A 22,333-nucleotide genomic window follows, 5' to 3' on the forward strand; every position below is an offset into this window, starting at 1 on the left:
TGACTTTTTCTAACCAGCATGTTCACACCCTGGCATCCTGTCAGTGAAATTAGTGTTTCAACTTGAATTATTATATTGATTTGCATTAACACATTACGTACCTCGTGGATGATTCACACAGCAGGATTCTTATATTATGAAACATAATAGCAGGGCAATTTTTTTCCTTTTAGTATTTGCATGAAAGAGAAAACCCTTTAGTCCCAGAATCCTCAGATGTGTCCTGTATGTGTAAATGTGGCTTTATACAACTCTAGTTGTCTGTTTCCTAAATGTAAGTAGACAGCAAAGCCTCCTTTCATAATGTACATAGGAAATAATAGAATTATATTATTTTTTTCTCTTTTGCTCTCTATTTTCTACTAAACTAGAGAAGAAATGAAGTCTCTTCAGGAGGCCCTGCAAAATCAACTTAAAGAGACATCTGAGAAAGCAGAAAAACACCAGGCTACTGTAAGTGTGTTTCTTCTTTGTGCCCTTTGCTTTGCAGCTATGGAACAAAAGCAACAATGAAAAATAAAAATGAAAATACAATAAAAGAACCATCAGTCACCATGATCAGTATAATACTGGGTCAGCATTCATTCCAAGAAAAGATTAATGTTTTATTTGACTGTTGGAGATCATCTAATTCCCAGCCTTCTTTTATGGATGAGAAACTGAGGGACAGAGTGAGGCAAGAGTGTTCATGTCAGGCCCCACATCAGTGGCCCTCGGATTGTGGGGTGTAACTGACCATGAAGTAAGTTAAGTTAAGCAGATCACTAAGCCACATATCACATCTACTGAATAGGGATCTCTCAAGGACAGAACCCCACCATCTGCCTATTTAATCAATTCCACAGATGGTTATGATGCACCCCAAAGTTCAAGGATCAAACTGCCCTTCGGATTTTCTCTCTGAAAAGGATGTTCCCTGGACCCTTACATCTCAGCTCTAATAACTGATATCCACTGTAGGCAGGAGAGATGGTTCTCCTGAGAGCCTCGCAGAACACTAGAGTTATGCTGTATTTCCCAGACCCACCTTATGCACAGTTTACTGGGATTGGACCTCATATTTTGTTTCCAGGATCAATAGAAAATATAAAATATAGTAAGCCAAAAGATCGGGAAAAGAATACCATTGAAAAATAGTTTATTTCTTGCAGTTCCCTCTTCCACTCCACAGGTGAGGGGGCACGTGGGGAGGCTCCAAGGCTGATCACAAGGGAGAAGTAGAGGGGACAACTGTGGGCAATAGCCTTTGTTGAGGTTTCTGATGCAATGAACAGAAGAGGCAGGGGGAGAGGCTTGTGATTGGCCAGGTTGAGTGATTTTGAAGGGCTCTGGGGCACAGGGGCTGTCCCGAGGTGTTGGTAAGTTGTGGCACGTCCATAGTGGTCTCGGGTGTAAGAGCTCAAGAAAAGGGGCAGTTGGGGGTGTTTTCTCTGGTTTGGTTGGTTGTATTTTAAAAGTGTGCTCCCAGGAGGACTTGAAGTAGCTCTGAGAAAGTCAAGAGGCTAAAGCAGGGTGACTCAAGCATACGATTGAATTGTCCAGAACAAGGCTGGTCTGTGTGGCGCATGTATAAATGATGTTAAGCATCAAGTTGACAGAAGCTAAACCCATGGTGAAGGCATCAAGTATACAGAAACTAGTCTCCATCTAGGTCAATCACCTGGAATCCCAGGTCCTCTAACAACAGACAGCCTGCCTTTCATTTACAAGGCAGATTCAACAACCTTGATTAGGATATGCATTTTATTTCTGAAATTCAGTCCAATCTGTCATCTGGAATAGCTGATTCCAGGGGGACAGCCTTTCTGATAATGATTGTTGACTTTTCTAGGTACAGGATTGTTTCATGTTAAGGATTCACTGTTATCTGTTCTGTCCACCTGTAAGAACATGCATGTTGGTTCGGCTCTGCTATGCCTCAGCAACACTCACTGCTCACCTGCAATGTGGCCCAATGTCTGTCTGGCTCTCTAGCTACCAAATGTTATATAAAAGAATAGGCATATTTTCAGCAGCAGCATGTTGACCACTCCTTTCAGCACCTGACCTGACACCTACTGACTCAACCGTACCAAATGGTCCTAAGTGCCATCCAATTTCTGCTTTGACTGAACATATTTAATCTGGGTTTTTTTCATAGCCTCATGCTAAATGATGTTAGAGTAGAAAAGAAGTGCTCACTCATGCTATTTCCTCAGGTCCTCATAATAAAACTACATTATTTAATTGTTTCTTTACTGAAAAGGAATAACTCAGAGAAAGTAAATTTGTAGTTTGCCTAAGCACAGACAGTAAAGCCAAGGAGCCAGGGCATGAACTCGTGATTATTCCAGGACGTTTGGCAAACTGTCTATGATCGAAGAAGAGACCTATAACGTTTGAAAGAGCACAAGCCAAAGTTAGAATACTGAAGTATGGGAAATGTCATGGACAAAGAATGTGCAGTTGGAAAGAGGAAGAAGTCAGGCCTGACTAAATCATCCTTGCCCTCATCTCAGCATGCTGGCAGTGCCTTCCTTATGGTTTAACATTGATTCCTGCAGGAGGGTTTCCATTCCTCCCCTCAAATACTCTACTAAACCAAAAACTCCCTAAAGGCATTCGTAACTCAGCATGTGCTTCAAAATAAGAGTGTTTGGAATTTAAATTCCCAGCGGGCCATTTTCTAGCTCTGTAAATTTACTAGCTGTTTACCAGACATAATCAAGCTCTGTAACTTCTGCAAGTTTCCTTATTATCATATTTAGGTGATTCACATGAAAATAATGTACACCATTTCCCTAAAATTGTATCTGTCATGTAGTAGATAGTAGACATTAAACTAACATCATTCCCCTTCCTTCTTTCCTTCCCATTTCAATTTCATCTTCATCACCTGGGTGAGTGAATATAAGCAAGTTATTTTATTTCTCCAAGGCTTTTTCATTGCAAAAAGTTTGTCAATGCTACTTATATAGCAGTTTATTTGGTGATTATTTGAGATGACACATGCATTGTTGAACAGAATATAAAGTCTATTGTAAGCAACTTCAAAATTGTATGCTATTTCATCATCATCATCATCCGTGCTCTTAGTATTTTATTATGCTAATCATTATAACTAAGCAGATTAGATGTCAGCACAGGATTCGCCTTCATTCATTATATTTTTTTAGAAAACTAAACTATAAAAAAGAAAAAAAATAGCATATAATGTGTAATCCCTCAATTAGAAATGAAAATCTCGATATAGGTAGGTGATGTGAAGTAATACCACAAGGAACACCACACTCCTCTCTTGAAGTTAACAAATATACATACCCATCCCCGTTTCTGATGACAAAGTTAGGAAATGTATGCATTACTGTAGCAACAGCTCACAGTAGAGACCAAAAATTCCAAATTACCAACTTCAGAGGAAATTCTACCTGAGCTTGCCCAAGGTACAAATGAGAAGGGACTACTTTGGTGGTGTTTGGTTTTTGCCATGAGAATATACAAAAGGAAATGAGAGAATGGCAAATGAAGAATAGAAGTTAGTAAATTTAAACAACTTTAAAGTCAGAGCCTTTTTTCTCCATGAGAAGACTCTCTGTATGTGCTTATAGGCCCCTTAAGAGAATTATCCTCTTGAAATCTTCTGGGACAAGAGCCTGATAAAAACTTTACATCATTACGGTCAGAACACTCTGGTCATTATTCACATCCTAGGGAAGTGAACATCAGAATTAGAAAATAGACTGTTTTTCTGATACAGATGAATGCCCGTTCTTTTACTTAATATTGGGCAACTTAATGAGACTTTACTGAAAAACACCATGGAGCAGAGCACTCATCTCTTGGGTTATCTTCCTGACTTCCATAGATTTATTGCCTTTCCCTGGGGACCCTCCTATGTGCTTTACAGTAACATAAGAGGTATACTCATTATTACTGTATCATTTGTATTATAATTATCTCTCTATATCTTCCAGTAGGGAAAAGAAAGAAGGAACACAATTTTTAAAATCTGCTGTTAAAAGAAAGTTTTTTTACAATAATATATCTTTATATTATAAAACACAAATGATGTTTATAAAGATAGAGTACAAACATCAGAAATACTCCTCAAATATTTTACCAGTTGTTAGCTTACAATAATGTATACTGAAAACAAATACACACAATATCAAATCGGCTCACTTTGGAGTCACTTCTCTAGAATCTATTTCAATAACGTATTAGGTTATTAAGTGTGAAATGTCTGATTTCCTTAAGTACTAAGTAAGTTTGACAGTCGAAATCTCTGACATTTCACTTTGACACTTCTTGTTTTATTTTTATTGTGAAGGCATATCCTCCTTCTTTCAAATGTATGGTTTGGGTTGTGATTATCTTTCAAAGTTTTTTTAAGAGCAATTTTTTTGAAACCATGGATAAGTCAAAAATTTGTGTTATTTTCGAATATGAGTTCTGTCGTGGAACAAATACTGCATAGACAGCTCGGAATATCAATGAAGTATTTGGGAAGGATAAGGCTAATGAACACACAGTACGTCAGTGGTTTGAGAAGTTCCATTCTGGTCCTTTTAATCTTGAAAATGAGCCACCTGGGTGACCTGAAACCAAGGTGGGTAAGGATGAGCTAAAAGCTGTAGTGGATGTGAATCGAATCCATCTCAACCTACACATGAATTAGCAGTAAGGTTTGATATTACTAGTCCAACAATGTTGGAGCATTTGAAACAAGTGGGCAAAGTAAAGAAGCTGGATAGATGGGTAATGCATTAATTAAACGAGTGTCAGAAGAGAAATTGTCTGGAAGTGTGCCTTTCTTTGCTGTCACGACATAAAGGTGAATTGTTTCTAGACCATATTGTTAGGTATGATGAAAAATGAATTGCTTTTGACAATCTCAAGCGTTCAGCACAATGGTGGATAAAGATGAAGTGGTGAAACACAGTCGAAAATCAAATATTTATAAACAAAAGCTAATGGTGTCTGTTTGGTGTTATTACCACCGATACAGCACTGGTATTATCCATTACGCTTCATGAAACCTGGTCAATTGATTACAGTGGATGGTCTGCTGCAACCAATTGGATGACATGATGAGGATGCTTGTGATTAAGACTGGTCAATAGAGACAGGCAAATCCTCTTGCAAGACAATGTTCGACCACATGTTGTACCAACAACACTGCTCAAACTACTGAGACTGTACTTGAAAACTCACTGTCATCCACCCTATTCACCAGACCTTGCACCAAATGAGTACCACTTCTTCCAGGCTTTGGACCACTTCTTGCAAGGAAAAATATTCAATTCTCAGCAAGCTGTGGAAAATACCAAATGCCTTTCACGCTTTCAACACCACTTGTTCTTTGTTGGCATAAATAAACTACTGTTAAGATGGCTTCTTTGTTGTTGGCATAAATAAACTACCATTAAGATGGCAAAACTGTGTTGATAGTTTAGGCACATATTTTGATTAATTGTGCTGCTTCTTGTTTGAGATACAGTAAACTACACTTTTGATTCGAAATTGGACATTTCATATTTAATGACCCAGTAGTTTGGCAACTTTTTTTAATGAGTAGGAGTTGAAAATATCCCTCAGCATTCTCTTTTCCTTATCTAATCTTCCATACCTATTAGAATCATGTATTACAGAAATGTATGTTAATCACATCCAGTACATATACACATACACAGATAAGTATATTCATGTATCTATATGTCTATAGACTAAGAAAAAAAAGTTTAAGTGACATATATCCTTCTTGTGTGAGATATATACTCATAATTTCTACTCTAATCTATTTTTAATGGTAGTCTTGACTTTTTACGCTTTAAAAATATTTTTCATTATTATGGATATTTAATAGTTGTATATATTTATAGGATACATGTGATGTTTTGATACAGGCATACAATGTGTACTAATCAAATCAGGGTAATTGGGGTATCCAATACCTCAAGAATTTATCATTTCTTTGTATTAGGAACATTTAAATTCCACTCTTTTAGTTATTTTAAAGTATACTTTAACTTACTGTTAACTGTAGTCACTTTGTTGAGCTATCAATATTGTGCATTCTATGTAACTAACTATAAGTTTGCATTCATTAATCATCCCCACTTTATCCCCCCACCTCCCCACTACCTTTCCCAGCCTCTGGTAACCATTATTCTACTCGCTACCTCTATGAGATAACTTTTATGTTCAAAATAAATGGAAAGTGGCAAGATTTGATGCTATGATTTTACCAGAGGCTTGCAGCTTACACATTCATTCAACAAATACTTATTAACCTATTACTAAGAACTAGCATTTCTAGAATAAAGCACTTCCTTTTTTTCATCCATCATAATCAGAAGTACTTTTTAAATGCACATTTGTGGAGTTACTCTCAAGTTGACAAACTGATGCCATTGCTAGCTCATTCCTTCAAAGTGTCCCCTAGAAAAATTCTAGAAGTTAAAGAAAAATATGGACCATAGAACTGGCAATAAGAAGTGAACAACCCAACGAATAAAATAATGGATAATTCCTAAGAAGAAAGCTAACTCACAGAAAAGGTACACATGTCTTGGGGACAGGGAGTTGCGATTGGCTGGGGCAGAGGTCTGCAGAAGGATGCTTGACAGAGTAAGTTTAAGATCATCTACAAATTCTGCTCCTCTGCTTTTCCCCACTTTTCCTTGGGAATATGACTTCTTACCGCTTCCTCCTGGAAATCAGTAGCAACAGCTCAAGTCTCTACTGTCATCATGGTAACATCAGTGAAGTGCAAAATCTCTGCTGAAGTGAGGAGTTGAAGGAATGAGGAATGGTGAAGTCATACTCCTCACTCTACCTCCCTCGGAACCCTTCACAGCACTCTGTGCTTTTGAGGTTCTCTAAGCTGGGTCTTTCATTTTCTCCCCAGGAAAGCTGCCTTCTTTCTCTGGTCCTTTTCCGGTACCTATTACCACCCAGAGTAAATAATAATCCAAGAAAAAATTGAGATAAGAGGCTAAAATAACAATATATTTGAGATACAGAATTAGGAAAAAGAAAGTAAACAAGTTGAACCACATGTGCACTCTGAAGCAGAATTATTGGAATAGACAGTCTAAGAATTTTAGCTAAACATGTCAGAAATATCCAGGGTGATCAGAGATGTATTAACAACACACAGAGAAAAAACAAGACATCATAAAATGGAGCTAGGTGGAAATATTAAATATATACAATACCCAATACACAATAGCTAAAATAAAGAACACACTAGATGATGTAAATACCAGAAAGAAGATAATAATGATGAAAAATTTATAGAAAGCAGCAGGAAAGGACAAAAAAGAAGAGGTAGAACATAGAAAATAAAGATTAAAAGATATGGAGAGTCAGAGTAAAAGTACCATTTTACAAATGGTCAAATAATTTTTTAAGTTTGGAAAATAAATAGCATATTTCCTAGTAACCATTGGATTAATAAGAAATACTAAAAGACATTAAGACATATTTTGTAAATAATAATATTGAAAATAATACATGCCACAGTAATATTTAGTCAGAATTGATAATTTTAAATGTATTTTTCAGGAAAGATTAAAGATAACATTAATTCAACATGTTGGCTAAAAAGCAAAATATCATACTCAGTGCAATAAGGAAAGAGAATTTTAAGGACTAGAGAAAAAAACAGTAAAATATAAAGCAAACAAACAAAACTCACAAATTCTAATTAGTTCTTTGAAAAGATTATGATAAAGAGACTTTTGGAAAGACTGATGTAAGAATAAAAAGAAAAATTCAAATTTTAAGATATTGAATAAAAAATGGAAAGTAACCATATTTACAATTCAAAACAGTAAATATATGAGCAACTGCACACTGATAAATGTAAAACTCTATATGTAATATCTTAAATAAATATGAAATAGTGAAATTAATGCAATAAAAATGTAGTGTTTGAGGAGAACGATGTATTTAAAATTTTATGTACTAAAATGCATCCTTTCTCCCAAATTCCAGAGTAAGAAGATTTTAATGGTGACTTCTACCTAATTTTCAAAGACCAATTAATTCCTAACATATGCCAGTATTTTCTTGAATATAGAAAGAAAGCTAAAAGTCTCATCTCATTTTATGAGAATGTACATTTATGATTCCATAATTAATTAATGACAATATGAAAAAATAACTCATAGATATATTTCACTAATTAATATAGATGTACAAATCTTGAATAAAGAAAGCCAAGAGTACATTAACAAAATGTACATCATGATCAATGAAAGCGAACATCTATAGCCTAAAGAAATCATACTTACCTCTTCAGGCAAATGTGTTTTGAATTGAATGAGTAATATGTTCTAAAGAGTCTGAAAAGAGATGGCAGAATCTTTAATTAATGTGGGAATAACATATATATGTATAGATATATGTGTGTATGTATATTATGATTATTTTATTTTTTCATGTGCATCTGGTGGATGGTGGAATCTAGGGGAAGATGGATTTCATATCACTGGGATCACCACTTTCAAATTTTGGTAAAGACTAACAGAATGGTTTTTAATTTTTCTCCATATTTGAAGATTCTAAGTTAACTCAAGATTAAATTAATACATCTTTTTAAACATGTTTACTGTTGCAAATCATTCACTAATTATTTTCCTGGCTAGGAAGACTATAACTGTAATTGAAGTTTGGATAAGAAAGGGAGATTAAGATAATTGTAATTACTGTCTCTCAAATTGGGCAAAAATTTGGATTTGATTATATAAATATTGCTGTACTATTTTAAATTTAAGAGCAGATAATCTTACGTGCTGCCCTTCATTAAATATCAAATTGCAAGTCCTTTTCTTGTAAAAACATAAGATTGCATATTTATGCAAAAGATGTTGCAAATCCCCACAGCATTTGATAAGTCCATATAGTAAAATGCTATGAAACATAAAGGTGGTTTTGCTTATTAACTTACAAAAATATAAAAATGATATATTTCTGAAAAATTAAGTTGAAAAATCAGTAAATCTGTCTGTCTTGATCTAATTCTGTTTATAAATACTCTTTATGAAGATGTGAACATTTGTTTTTATTCTTAAGCAAATAATGAAGTGGCAAACCTAATCTTTCAAACCTGTGTTCCAAAAGGGAAGCCCTAACAGACAGCAAGGAAGAATGAGCTCTCAGCTGTGACCAGAATAATTAAAGATATTAATGATCACTGGATGCATTTCACTACTCTGGTTAATTTTTATGGCTTGTCCTAAATGAGGCATAATTATTCTGAACCAAGAGTTAGGTTCAAAATTTGGTTCTCATTAAGCATAAAGTATCATTATGTTCTTTCATTCTTATTAAATGTAAATACATGATATTTTCTGTCTCTGTGAATTCTTTAATAACTATCTGTAAGAATGCTTATTTTCCAGGGACATTAAAACCTGCTGAGATTCTAAACCCATGGCCTAAAATGCTAATGTTTTTTAAATGTTCTGAATATATTTTAAGTCTTGAATATTTAAGTATTGTATTTTCAAGTTTTTCTGTTCTTAACACTTAAATAATTATAGTGTTGCCATTGCAATGTATTTTTCTTATACTCTTAAAGTTAATTTTTAATTGTGAATAACATACACTGAACAGTATCAATTTGTAAGGATTTTGGAAAAATAATGTTACGCGAAAGAGAAGATTATTAACAAAAATAAGATGACTTCAAGGAGTAATACTTCATAACTTAAACTAAAGACAAATCTGGTGCTAGTAAGTGCTCGGGTAGAAAAGAATGTAAAAGCTGTTTATTGGGAGATGCACTCTCATACATATCTAATTTTGACTGGAGTCAAGTCCTACTTGGTGATGTTTGTTTTTCAATCATTTGAACTATCAACGTGATGGGACAATGAATGTGACCAATGTTTTTGAGTTGCTGTCAGTATCTTCACAATTCAAACTTACCTTCAAAATTAATATGGCCAAAACCATAGACATGAGAGTTCTCAGGCTTCTCTTTCTGTTTTGTGTGTTCTTTCACCATCCAAATTGTTTGGGTTGGGTTTTCATTACCTTTTGAGGGAATGGTAATGCATGAAATCTACGTAAGCCAGAAAGGGGGTGGGGGGTGGTTAACAGGTGTTGTAAGACTTCTGAAGGACCTCACAGAAAGCCAAGCCTAGGAATCAGATGCAATGAGGCAGTTAGGGGGTACTAGAATTATTGCACCTCTTAAACACATCAGAAGCAAGAATCCATGGGTATTCTTGTTATCTTCTACTTCTATGATTCAGCTAGTTTTCCATAGGCCCGTTTCTTTCTGTCCCTCTAATAACTGACTTCGTCTACTTATTAATTACTTGCATGACACTTGACTTACCACAGGCTTAACATCACTCCATGGCATCCTTTATCTACCTCACTGTATAACCAGTTATCTCTGGGATGTCCTAGTTTAAATCTACCAAAGAAAATCTAATACGCCCAGATTATATTTTAGAGTCAGAATTTGGCGTTACACACATTTTTTACCCTGGACTCTCCATATCCAGTGACTTGGAAATGGTGATAATGGTAGAAACCATGAAAAGGATGCTTGCGTTGCTGGTGCTGCATCCCAGCCAGGACCCACTCACCTCTGGACCCCAGGCCCCGATAACCTCTACACGTTTATATATTTAAACCACTGTACTTAGGGATCTATCGGCTATAATAACTTAGTTTTTACTTTGATTAATTCAGTAATTTGTACCTTCAACTGTGATTACTATCATAACAAATTTACCAGTTAAACTGAATTAACTGGTTTTACATAAAATAAACATGGATAAATCTCACTAACATAAGGTTGAATTTCACATAATGTATATGAACTTTAATGTGAAGTAATAGTATTTATTTTTTGTGGGAGCATACACAATAAATAAAATGTATAGAAATATGCATTGACTTCAGGATACTGGTTACCTCTGGAGAGAAGAAAGGAAGGAAAATTAGGTGAAGCTTTAATAACATTTTATTTACAAAAACCTCTGAAAATATTAGACAAAATATTTATATTTGGTTATTACTAGGGGTTGGTCGATAGGCATTTTACATAGTCCTTTTTTTCTTTATGTTTGAAATTTTTCAGAACTAAACATTTTTTAAAGTGCTCTCTCTCGCGCTCTCTCTCTCTCTCTCTCTCTCTCTATAATTATACTTCCTCCTAAACTTGATTTCCAACCCAATGACTCAGTTTGTCTTTAGAGATAATTCATATCATGAGTCTCATTTGTCACCCCAGGAATCTTACAAGACTATGTTGCTCAATACATGAGGCTATTGAGCACTAGGAATATGGCTAGTCCAAATTGATGTGTGCTGTAAATGTACAACACACATTGGATTTTAAGAACCCATTATTTAAAAAAAGATGTATATTATAATCCATTACATGCCCAAATGATATTTTGAATATGATAAATTAAATATATTGGTAAAAATAATTTTACCTGTATCTTCTTTTTTTTTTGGTAAAAAACAGGACTACCAGAAAATTAAAAATTAGAGAAATTAAATGTTTCATTCACTATCATACAGTTTTTTTAATCATAATGAACTCTTAGTGACTAGTTTTAGTGACTAGTGAACCCTCAATGACTATAAAGATTATAAATTCTATAAAACTCTTAACCACTGTGTTATGCTGCCTTTTTTTCAAACTACTCAAGGCATACAAAGCTATGTTCATGCAAATACAGTTGGACTAACTGGTCTAAAATTACACATCCTGACAATACATAATCAAGAGGAGATATCATGATTTATTTGGTAGAGTATTCATATCATTCTATTCTTTTGAGATAAGGAATATCACTATGCAACTGCTCTCAAACCTGACCATAGGTCAAAATTACCTGGAGAGTGTTTTAGGAATAGAGATTCCTAGGCCCGACACTTGAATCTATTTTTTTTTAAAGAACCACATTTTTAAATAATGAAGTTTAGCCAGGTAAGAGAATCACAGTCATAATGTGCATAGTTTCTGAATTTAAAAAAATGAATTTTTGTTATATAAGAAAAGCATATTTTTATATAAGTTATTATCTGTGTGAATTAAAGAAGCTTTTGTTTAATGAAAATTTTAAAGGGATAATCTTAATCACTTTATTATTCTTCACAATAGTAAAAAATATGAAAGCAACAGAAATGAGTTTGGTACTTGTCTATATAATGTTCTATTTATTTTTAGATTAATTTTTTAAAGACTGAAGTGGAAAGGAAGAGCAAAATGATCCGAGACCTCCAGAATGAGGTAAGATTTGGATTTCAGTCAAATTTTATGCAAATCAAAGATTATATACAAATACACATATAAATTTGCCATAGTTTGGAGAAATTAATCACGTACAGACTTAACCTTCATTGACTAAGGGAGAGAAACTGTAAGGCAAAGAATTCCAAAGAGTGGATAATCTTTACATTTATATATATTTGATAATTTTATTAGTCCAAATTTCTCTATTTTTTTAAATTATATTTTGCTTGGGCTAATATTAAAAATCAATTTTCATAAGTTTATTTGTCTACCAAATGACATTGCAGACACTGGAGAAAAACAACTAGCTAGAAATGATCTGCATGCTAGAAAGAGACAATCTAGAATGAAAAATGTATTTAAGGATAATCTCAGAATAATATAGATTTGAACATAAACAAGCTATAATCATTTTCATGATATTCTTTAAAACGTAAGGACCCTATTAACTATTGCATGTTTTTCTCTTTTAATTATATGTCTATCTTGTTATATAGATTATTTTCTATAATTTCTCCATTACCTTTTTATTTCTATATTTTATTTCCTTTTTATTAAATGCAATTAGTTGATTAGTACCATTAAATTATGACTAATTAGAGATAAATCTTTGATCAATACCACTAATTATGATTTATTTTGAATCTTAATTCCATCTCTTTAGCCTTTACTAATCCATCATTCTTCCCATATACCTACCTTCCTTCTTTCCTCCCTCCCTCCCTTCCTCTCTCCCAACCTTCTTTTCATTTTTGAGACATTTAATCAACAGATAAACTATAAACATTCTTCTAAATGACTTCCACCTTGATGTAAAAGTTAAAAGGTAGACTTTACACATACTTTGGTATCAATTTTCTGCATCACTATTCTGATTATGACATGAAAATGGTTTCTCAGATGTGAGAAGAAAGTATAGAACAAAGTAAGCAAAATAATTTTAAACGGCTTTTTGATGATTCTAATGTCTTTTTATTTTTTAATGATATTTTTTCTTTTGAGTCTTCTCAAGAACGTGTAATGGTGGATTTGATAATATTTTCCTTGAGTCCTAATTCTTCTTTATTTCCTGATTATGGTAGAAAAATATCAGCAGACCAAAGTTATCACAATACTGGACATACTGGATAATTTTTTGTTCATTAGGGCTCATTTAGAGCTCAGTGAGAAGACTAGATTACTCAAGTTAAAAAAGGCCCACAGATCATTTAAAACAAGGGAAACATTTAAAGCAACATTAACTTCAGTACTAAAACAGGATAGGGAGTACACTTGCATAGTTACACGCACACACACACACACACACACACAGGGAGACATACACACACATGGAGATGCAAACATACACACACACACACACACACACACACAGAGCAATATCAACCCAGTTATATGTATGAGAGGATTATGGATTAATTTATATCTTTATATAAGTAGAATAAGTTCACCTTTAATCTTAAGTAATTTTTAAAAATCTACAATTCAACTAAAAAGATACTTTTTCAAAATAAAACTATGAATTATTTGTAACAGGTAAATATGAGCACTAACAAAATATGTTGGTTTGGGGGGACACTTTTATAATGAAATCATAATTTGATAACTATGTGACTAGAATAATTCTAAAAGAAATACAACTCTACAGAAGTAAGATTTGCTAAATGTAAGTTCCATAATTAAATTTATTACTCTTAACTTTCATAATATTGAAAACCCATGGGATGAAAATTTATAACCAAAAAAGTTTTGGACTTCTTAACAAAGAAGTCCAAGTGGTGAATGTATGTCATCAACTGAACATTTTTAACTTTACTTCTTTATATTAATTCTTTGAGTTTTTAGATTTATCATTTAGGCAAATGATCAATATGTAGAGATTAAGATAGATTTAGTGAATAAAATAGTTGACCTGTACTCTGTACAGTGAAATTATACGGGCATTGCTTAGAATATTTTTAGTTCAGGAGTAAGAAAATAACAGATAAATTGATTAAACAGACTACAGAGGAGTGAGGGAGACAATACAGATATACATAGATTTCTGGAAGAAGCTTGAAGTTCCCTGAGTGATTACTTTTGGAGTTGATATAGATTTTCATAAAGTTGTTAAGAAATAATTAGGATTTTTCCATGTGTGAAGGCAAATATCTTAAAAGGCACTTTTACTTTAGCACCTAGGGATTGACTTTTTAAGATTTAAGATGTCCCTGGGAAGAAAAAAATTTAATCAGACAACTATATATTTTAAGCAAATGCTGTATAGGGCAGAAAATATTTTGTTTTTTCATCTAGGCAGGCACATCTGGAACAGGTTAAATAAGCACCTGTGACTCAAGGATTATGGGCCTTCAGAAGTTAAAATCATAACTGGAAAACAACATCAGACAATATAGAAAGCAAAGTAAAAATGAAAGAGAAAAAGAAATAATGAGTTTTTTAATACAGAGAATGGAGAATGAGACTAGAAAGTGTGAGCTATGGGTAATCAGAGCGTTTCAAGCACTTTTATTTAATCTATCTCTGTGTCTGTTTTATAGTCTCAAGAGCATCGCCTTTAACTCCTGTGTTGCATTGTTATAACTTTAAAAAGCTCCATGGTGATTTAGGTGCTTTTGAGGTTTCAGTTCTTGGCCCTCTGTTTTTTGTTTGTATTCTTTTCATGGAACATTCAAATCAAATCTATTCTCCTACAGTGTGTATTTCTTTGTACCAAAACACCATATTAGCAATTAATAAATGGTGAAATGATGTCCGTAAAGTTTCAGAAAATGTTTTGTTTTTTTCCTACTATGTTGAGTTTTGAAACAATCAGGTGAAAGCCTTGTCAACAAAGCTTACATGTGCTCATTCGTATGTGAAAACTAAATATCAAAATTTTAGAGACATGTTTGTCAATACAAGGGCATAAGATAAAGATTGAAAATGTGCAGAAGGGCCTCCCTTTAGGGCTTGAAGTAGTTGTTTAGTGCCTTTGAAATTGCTATGCTTTTTCATCGCACCAAGATATCTGGCTAAGCTGTAAATACAAAAGATTCTGTTAAGACTTTCCTCCTTCATTAAAACAAAAGTTGAATGAAAAATCTATTAATACGTCAGATGATAATGTGCTTTATTAAAGTTCAGGAAGAAACACTAAATTCTGAGTGTAAAACTGCAAAGAATTGACTTTATAATGTTTGGGATAAATGCTGGAAAATATTACTTTTGCACCAACCTAATAGTAAGTTGTGCTTGTACTTTTATAATTTTTTTCTGTGTGATACAGACTCCTTGAAGTTTGCCTACCTTCCATAGAATATAACAATTTACATTTTTTTACAAAAACAACACAGGGCCAGGACTTTATGTAGACTGAGAATAAATCAAGACCACATTTAAGTCTGTTCTTAATATCAGTGAATTAAATGAATCAAAGAAACATTGAATATTACCTCCAAATTTGGAGATTAAAGCTGATTTTACTAATTTGCTATTAATATATTCTCCAATAGGGATGCTTAGAGACCCTATGATATATAAAGATTGATATCAGGAAATTTCTGGTCATCTTGAAATGAAGAGTTAACAGATAAAAAAGTATATGTGCATATGTGTATTTTTCAAGGAAGGGGGTCTAGATTCTCAGAGGGAGTCCTTGACTAGAACAAAAAATAATAAAGGTCAATAACCACTGATTTAGAGAAAACTTCAATTTTAAGAAGAAAATCCATTTTGGTTCAACTCCTGTGGCTGTAAATCTTCCTAAAATAAATTATTCCACCTTCTTGCCTCAACAAACACACTGAAGTGGGGATGATGGAACACTTCCTAATGTGATAGAGTGCTTCAGGGTCATCCTTCTGAAAATGGATTCTCATGCCTGCCAGCTGATGAATAGGTGTGAGAGTTTGAGTCAAATATATACTGAATCCAGAGCATGCCTAAGAGGTTTTTAAATCATTTAATTATAATTTTTCCACTTTATTTCTGGTGATTTGCCTCTCTTAAGTGATAATTTCTGTCAATTTTTGGTCAACTCATTATTCTGGTTAATTTTGTATCCAATACCTCAAGCTTACTATGACCTATCTATATTTGATACTATGGCTACTGTAAAAAAGTACCAAAAACTGAATGGCTTAAAACAACAGAAATGTGCTCTCTTACAGTTCTGGAGGCTACATATCTGAAACCAAAGTGTCAGTAAGGTCATGCTTCCTTTAAAGGTCCTATGGAATAAGGCTTCCTTGCCTCTTCAGAGCTTTTGGGGTTTCCAGGCAATCTGTCACATTCTATGGCTATGTTTGCATCGCTCCAGTCTCTGCTTCTATTTTCACTTGACTTCCACTTTGTGTGTCTCTGGGTATATGTGTGTCCTCTCCTTTTCCTATGAAGACACTAGTTACTGGATTTAGGACACACTCTAATCCAGTAGGACCTTGTTTTAAGTTAATTACATGTGAAAATACCCCATTTCCAAATGAGTTCCCATTCTGAGGTTCCAAGTGGACATGAATTTTGAAGTGATACCATTAACATTTAGACGACTCCACCATCAGTGGCAATGCATATTAAATATATCCTATGCAAACAGCTTAGTCATTGTTGATCAATAGGCAAGGAAGAAACATTAGTGTAAGTCTATTTAAGGAACTATTCTAATATTGCTTATTTAGATGCATATATATATGATTTATTTATCCATGTGTTCATTTCTAGAATAAACACATTACTTAATTTCCACTGTTGTTCCAACATTGTGCAAGATTCCAGAAGGACATGAGTATTATTAAATTTCAATGATATAAAACAATCTTTGACAATGATGAATGTAAAAAACAATATTTAATATTATATAATAGGTGACATGCTGCCATATAATATATGATACAATAATATTATGAAAATTGAACAAAATATAATACAAAACAAATTGAAATAAGCACTTTACTATGAAATGTTGCAAGAGGAATGATGAGGACAAAAACCTAGTCAAGTGTAGTGGTCACTGAAGATTTCATATCAGGGGTGGCTTTTGAAAAGTATGAAAGAGTTAGAATTTATGGCTATCTTCTCACAACCAGGAAAGCAAACATGAAAAAGGATGACACCTCAAAAGTTCCCTAAAGAGATTGTTACTTGCTTATTCATGTTAATGAGGGAGGTAATTTTGATGGTGTGTTGTAGCTGAATCCAATTTCAGGCCAGCTTGCTTGCAAAGAATATGTTTGCAGTCCTCAAATGCTGTAAGTATCTGTTATAAGAAAGCACTGGGCAGCCGATCTGATGGATACAGCCAACATCCCAGAGAAGATACTGAATTGGTCACATACCTGAGCCAATCATCACAGTCAGGAAAATGAGCAATTGATTGACAAAATCGTAGTAACACTACTGCCCTTTTTATGCATGGGTTTAACGCGACTCAGAACACAGATAGATTTGCCACAAAAAAGGGTCCATTATAGAAGTGTGCCCAGATATTGGACTGATAAAATAAAACATATCCAGAAAACCATCAAACACTTCTACTCCTCCCTGCCATCCTCAATCATTTCTTCAACATCCTCCAGATCATAGAACCTAAGTAATAGTTTAATCATTTCTCGTCCCAACTCATGTGAAATATATTCTCATAACCATATCTTTGTTAGCAATGCTCCCTTGTCAATAATTCCACCTTTGTTCCAAACGGATTATGAATCTTCACTCTTTGCTTTTGCTATTTACTAGCTACATACAGATTCTCCATAAAAATGACATTAAAGAAGCTCTAGTCATATAACACTAGATAAATGCTCATCTTCATGTACTTGGTTGATGAAAAGTGAACCATGAATAGTTGTCAGAACATAAACCAAAGCTATTTTGAAACATTTTCATCATTCAACCTATATTTATGATGGTAAAATGTTGGCTTTAAAGAAAGTTGATTTAAAAAAAATATTATTTTATGGTTTGTTTCTGGTGTGTGCACAAACTCAGTGTGTTGGAAATGTTTTGAGACAATTACTTAGGCAATTATAAACTATTTTTCCCTTCAGTCATAATAAAATACCAGTGCTGAGAAGGAAAAATTAGATGTCATAGTAAGAAAGTTGACAGAGTTTTAAAAAATCTGTCTATCTACTTATCTATCTATCCCAGCTTTAAATTAGATCTCTGACACTTAGTATTTGTGATACTTAAATGTTACCGTTTAAATAAAGACATGAGCACTGATTTCACGGTTGTGTCAAATGAGATAATAGTTATGAGAACAACTGTCATCATGTCCCTTCATAGTCCTTCCTAATCAATGTAAAATGTTAATTTATGGCTGTTTATAAACTAAACATTACTTTATTCATGGTATATTCAGAGTCAGTAAGAATTGACTTGAGGCATGATCATCTGAGTTTCTTAAATGAAAGTAAAAGTTTTCTATTGTACAGTTGAAAAGTTCACAGAAATGACCTGCAATGTGAGTAACCTTAAAAGCCTGGAAAAAGAAATCTTCAAGAGTAGACTCTGTTGCACTAAAAATGTGATCTGAAGTCTGCTGTGGAGAGGATATACCACGGAGTATATTTGGGCTCATGTACTTTTATTAGCCAAGGGAGAGCAGGACAACTGATTAAATGATATGCTCAAATTTGGGGTTACTGTTAGGTCTGAATGGTAGACAGCAAAGCACCCAGTGGGCCTAGTATTATTAACACATTATAAAAGGGACTTAAATAATTTTATAATAATAGAAAGCAGGGCATCTGAAATATTAAAAAACAAGATCCAGATTTGGTAACCACTGCTCTGAAGCATATATGTTCCTGGTCCCCTGTTGTATAACTGCTTTGCTTTAATATTTCCTTACTTTCTCCTCCTCCTCCACCTCCTCCTTCTCCTGCTCTTCTTCCTCCTACTACTCCTTTTCCTCCTCCTTTCCCTATTCTTCCTTTTCTATCACCACCATCAATACCATTGAGGAATCCAGCACCTATCACATAGTAAATAGTCAGTAAGTACTTGTTGACTATTTTATTGCTACCTTTATATATTTTTACAATAAAAATAGCTACCAAAAGGAATTAGAAACTGCCTCTGCCACCACCACTCCTGTAGCTAGGATGTTACCTGTGTAATTGCACTTTACATAATTTCACTCTATCTCTGCACAATCTAGTAAATCAGAAAGAACATATTCTGAAATGGAAGAAAAATGGAAGGAAGATCTAAGAAAATTAAATTTTAGATACTCCAAGCTGCTTAATTTCAAAAAGCTAGGAGAGAGTAGAGAAGGAACAAGGCACTCAATTTCCCCCTCCTTTTTAAACTCTAACTGCTGTTCCTCCACGCCCGTGACTATAAACTGAAATAAATGTGACACTAAACACATAAATAACTGTCTCTTTTAATCTCTCTAAATATCACATGCAGGTGTTCATTGTCTAAGTTCACTATTCTTGCCGCATCTGCAAGAAAATAAACCTCTCTTTGTATTCTTCATGAAACTTTCTCTGTTATGTGGAATATTACACTTCTCATAATTCCATGCATTTATTCTCTAGAAAAGATTATACCTCTGCTGACAGAGTAGAAAATTGCTACTCTGGGCTTTCAGTATACTTACTCTTCCATTTTTTTTCCTAAACAAGATTAACACAATTTTATAACTTTTCTCACAATTCAAGCTTATCTAGTAAATGTATTTGATAGTTATAATTTAAAAAAGAAAACTATTCTAATTTTTTAAAGTTAAAGGACTTAAAATAATCTCAATTATCAATTTATTTTTTAAAATAAGGTTCTAACATTTTCCAAATTTGAGGAACAAAGCTTCATGTCAAAATGACTACCCTGAAATGCATTCTGAATTATTTTACCATTTAAAAAAAAAAAAAAAAAAAACCTTTCCTTGTTCAGTAATAATTGGATATTTGGCTACTGAAAGTAGTTGGTTTAGAATAAGTTTTATTTTATAAATTGCGTATCTCAAATTAGTGCTTGTAGATAATCTCAGAGGTTCATACATTTTATGTATTTTCTGAGTTTATAAAGAAAAATATTATGTATTATACTTTTCATGTATTTGTGCTATTTACCTATTGTCCCCTAGCCAATGCCTCTTCTGGTCTCCAGTTGACTTTAAAGTAAGATAATGTAATGGAAATAGCCATATGTCCACCAATTTTCTTCTCTTAGTCCCCCTTTGGCAATATAACAAGAGTTTTAGCTGGGAATTCATGCTTACCTAGCTAGGAACTATATTTAGTATCCTCCTGGTACCTTTTTCAGGGCTACATGACTATGTTATGACCAATAGATATGAGCAAAACTCTGAGTACATGGCTACAAAAATCAGAGAAAGCTGTAATTGCTACACATAGTTAATTATTTTTAACTAAGTGATGAACTAACTGGTAACTGATAACTAATGGATTGATGCGCTAACAGGGAACTGATGTTAGCTTTTATTAGCATAACTGAAGTTTTTGTTTAATCTGGAAACTCTTTTTATATACAGAATTGTTCTATTCTTATAAGATCTGTTCCATGTCTTATTTGAGAGGTTTTATTACCTTTATCTTTTCTTATGCTTTTGCTCAAATAAGGCGAAATATTTTTGCCGTATATGAATCTATATCTTTCAACTTTTATGGCGGACTTTGATTCATCGCTATAGGGCCTGTAAACTCCTTGTCAGAGCTAGATTAGTGTCACTTCTGTGTGCTTCAGCAGTGTGCTACACACATTCCATATCTCAAAAGTTACCACACTGCAATGCATTTCTCTACCAGGAGGAAGGAAAGTACTTAAGTACTTATTTGTTCTCTATTTATCCTCAGTTTTTAAGGTTCTGTGTGATACAGAGTAAGATTTTAATAAGTAACCTAATGAATACCTCATCTAAGTCCTCTAAGTCTACCTCTTTTATTATTATTATTATTCTTTTTCTCTCTTTAGGATCAACATTCTAGGAGGTGGGAGATGAAACCTATTTTGGTAGGAAGGAGACTTTTATAAACCACTTGAGATTTTTATTGAAAATAGTGCCATTTGTGTAGTTCCTAGGCCTTTCTTGTATTGCTTTATTAAATACACCCCTAGACAGACAGCTTGAGATTATTGCCGAATCACTTCATGTTCAATGTCTTGTGAATCAACAGAACATAGCACAACTATATGTAAACAGATACAGAACTTTCTTTTTTCAATGTCAGGGGCAAAAATTTTAAGATAGTTTAGTCTCTTAAATGGATATAAATGCTATCTTGTTTTAATTCTACTTTTTTCTTTTTATTTAGCTCATAAGCTTAGAATTCTTATAATTTTTACCATCATTAACGTTGGAAATATCTAACAAAATTTCTTATTTTACAATTAAGAATCTTGCATATTTCCTTTAAAAACAAAATAGTGACAATGATAAATTCTAAGGGTACATTGTCATCATTATATTTAATGTTATTGGTTTTATTAGATTTCCTGTGAATACTTTTTCCTCCATCCTTTGGAAGGTGCTCATTGATTTTGTCACAAAGACAAATTACTTACCTGTGTCCTTTAAAAAACAAGCTGAATTCATTGTCTTGCAATAATGAATCAGAATTTCCGATCTGTTTTATTTATTTATTTTTTCTCCACAAGCACAGTGTCTTTCTCTAAAGCCATGAGGTCCAATACATGTTCATTCAAAGAACAAGTTCTCCAGCAAAACAGGGTAATAGTCAATTAGTGAAGATATGGAAGGGATGCTTCTTGTACTACATGCTGCTAGCTATACAAAGGTAGAATCTGTATAAAATTTCAATTTTGTGTCACTCTTATCTTCAAATGTGTTATTTATTGGAATACGCACAGTATATGATTAGGCATATAATGTATATGCATAAATAAAAGCACACATATACATACATTTACATATATAAATATTCAGATATTAGGTAGAATTCGCTTTGGATTAGCCTTTTGGAAAACTGATTAAACTTGATCCAAATATGAATTCCAGGGCTTTGTGAAAGTATAGAGCCCATCGCAGACTTCTGTGGTTCCATGCCTCACACATATTTTCTTCTCTGCAATCACACACCATTAAAGAGGCCAATTCCTCTTTAAAAGCAT

General features: G+C 33.4%; 1 protein-coding gene across 1 annotated transcript in view; it reads left to right on the plus strand.

Moving 5' to 3' along the window:
- The first annotated feature begins 378 nt into the window (after positions 1–378).
- LUZP2 (leucine zipper protein 2) overlaps positions 379–22,333 on the plus strand; it is a 196,934-nt gene continuing 174,979 nt past the window's right edge. The window contains exons 1-2 of the mRNA XM_069469723.1: positions 379–453; positions 12,188–12,250. Coding sequence (XP_069325824.1) covers positions 379–453; positions 12,188–12,250 — 138 coding nt within the window. The remainder of the gene's footprint in view (positions 454–12,187; positions 12,251–22,333) is intronic.

The sequence above is a fragment of the Eulemur rufifrons genome, chromosome 6, assembly GCF_041146395.1.
Source record: "Eulemur rufifrons isolate Redbay chromosome 6, OSU_ERuf_1, whole genome shotgun sequence".
NCBI lineage: Eukaryota > Metazoa > Chordata > Mammalia > Primates > Lemuridae > Eulemur > Eulemur rufifrons.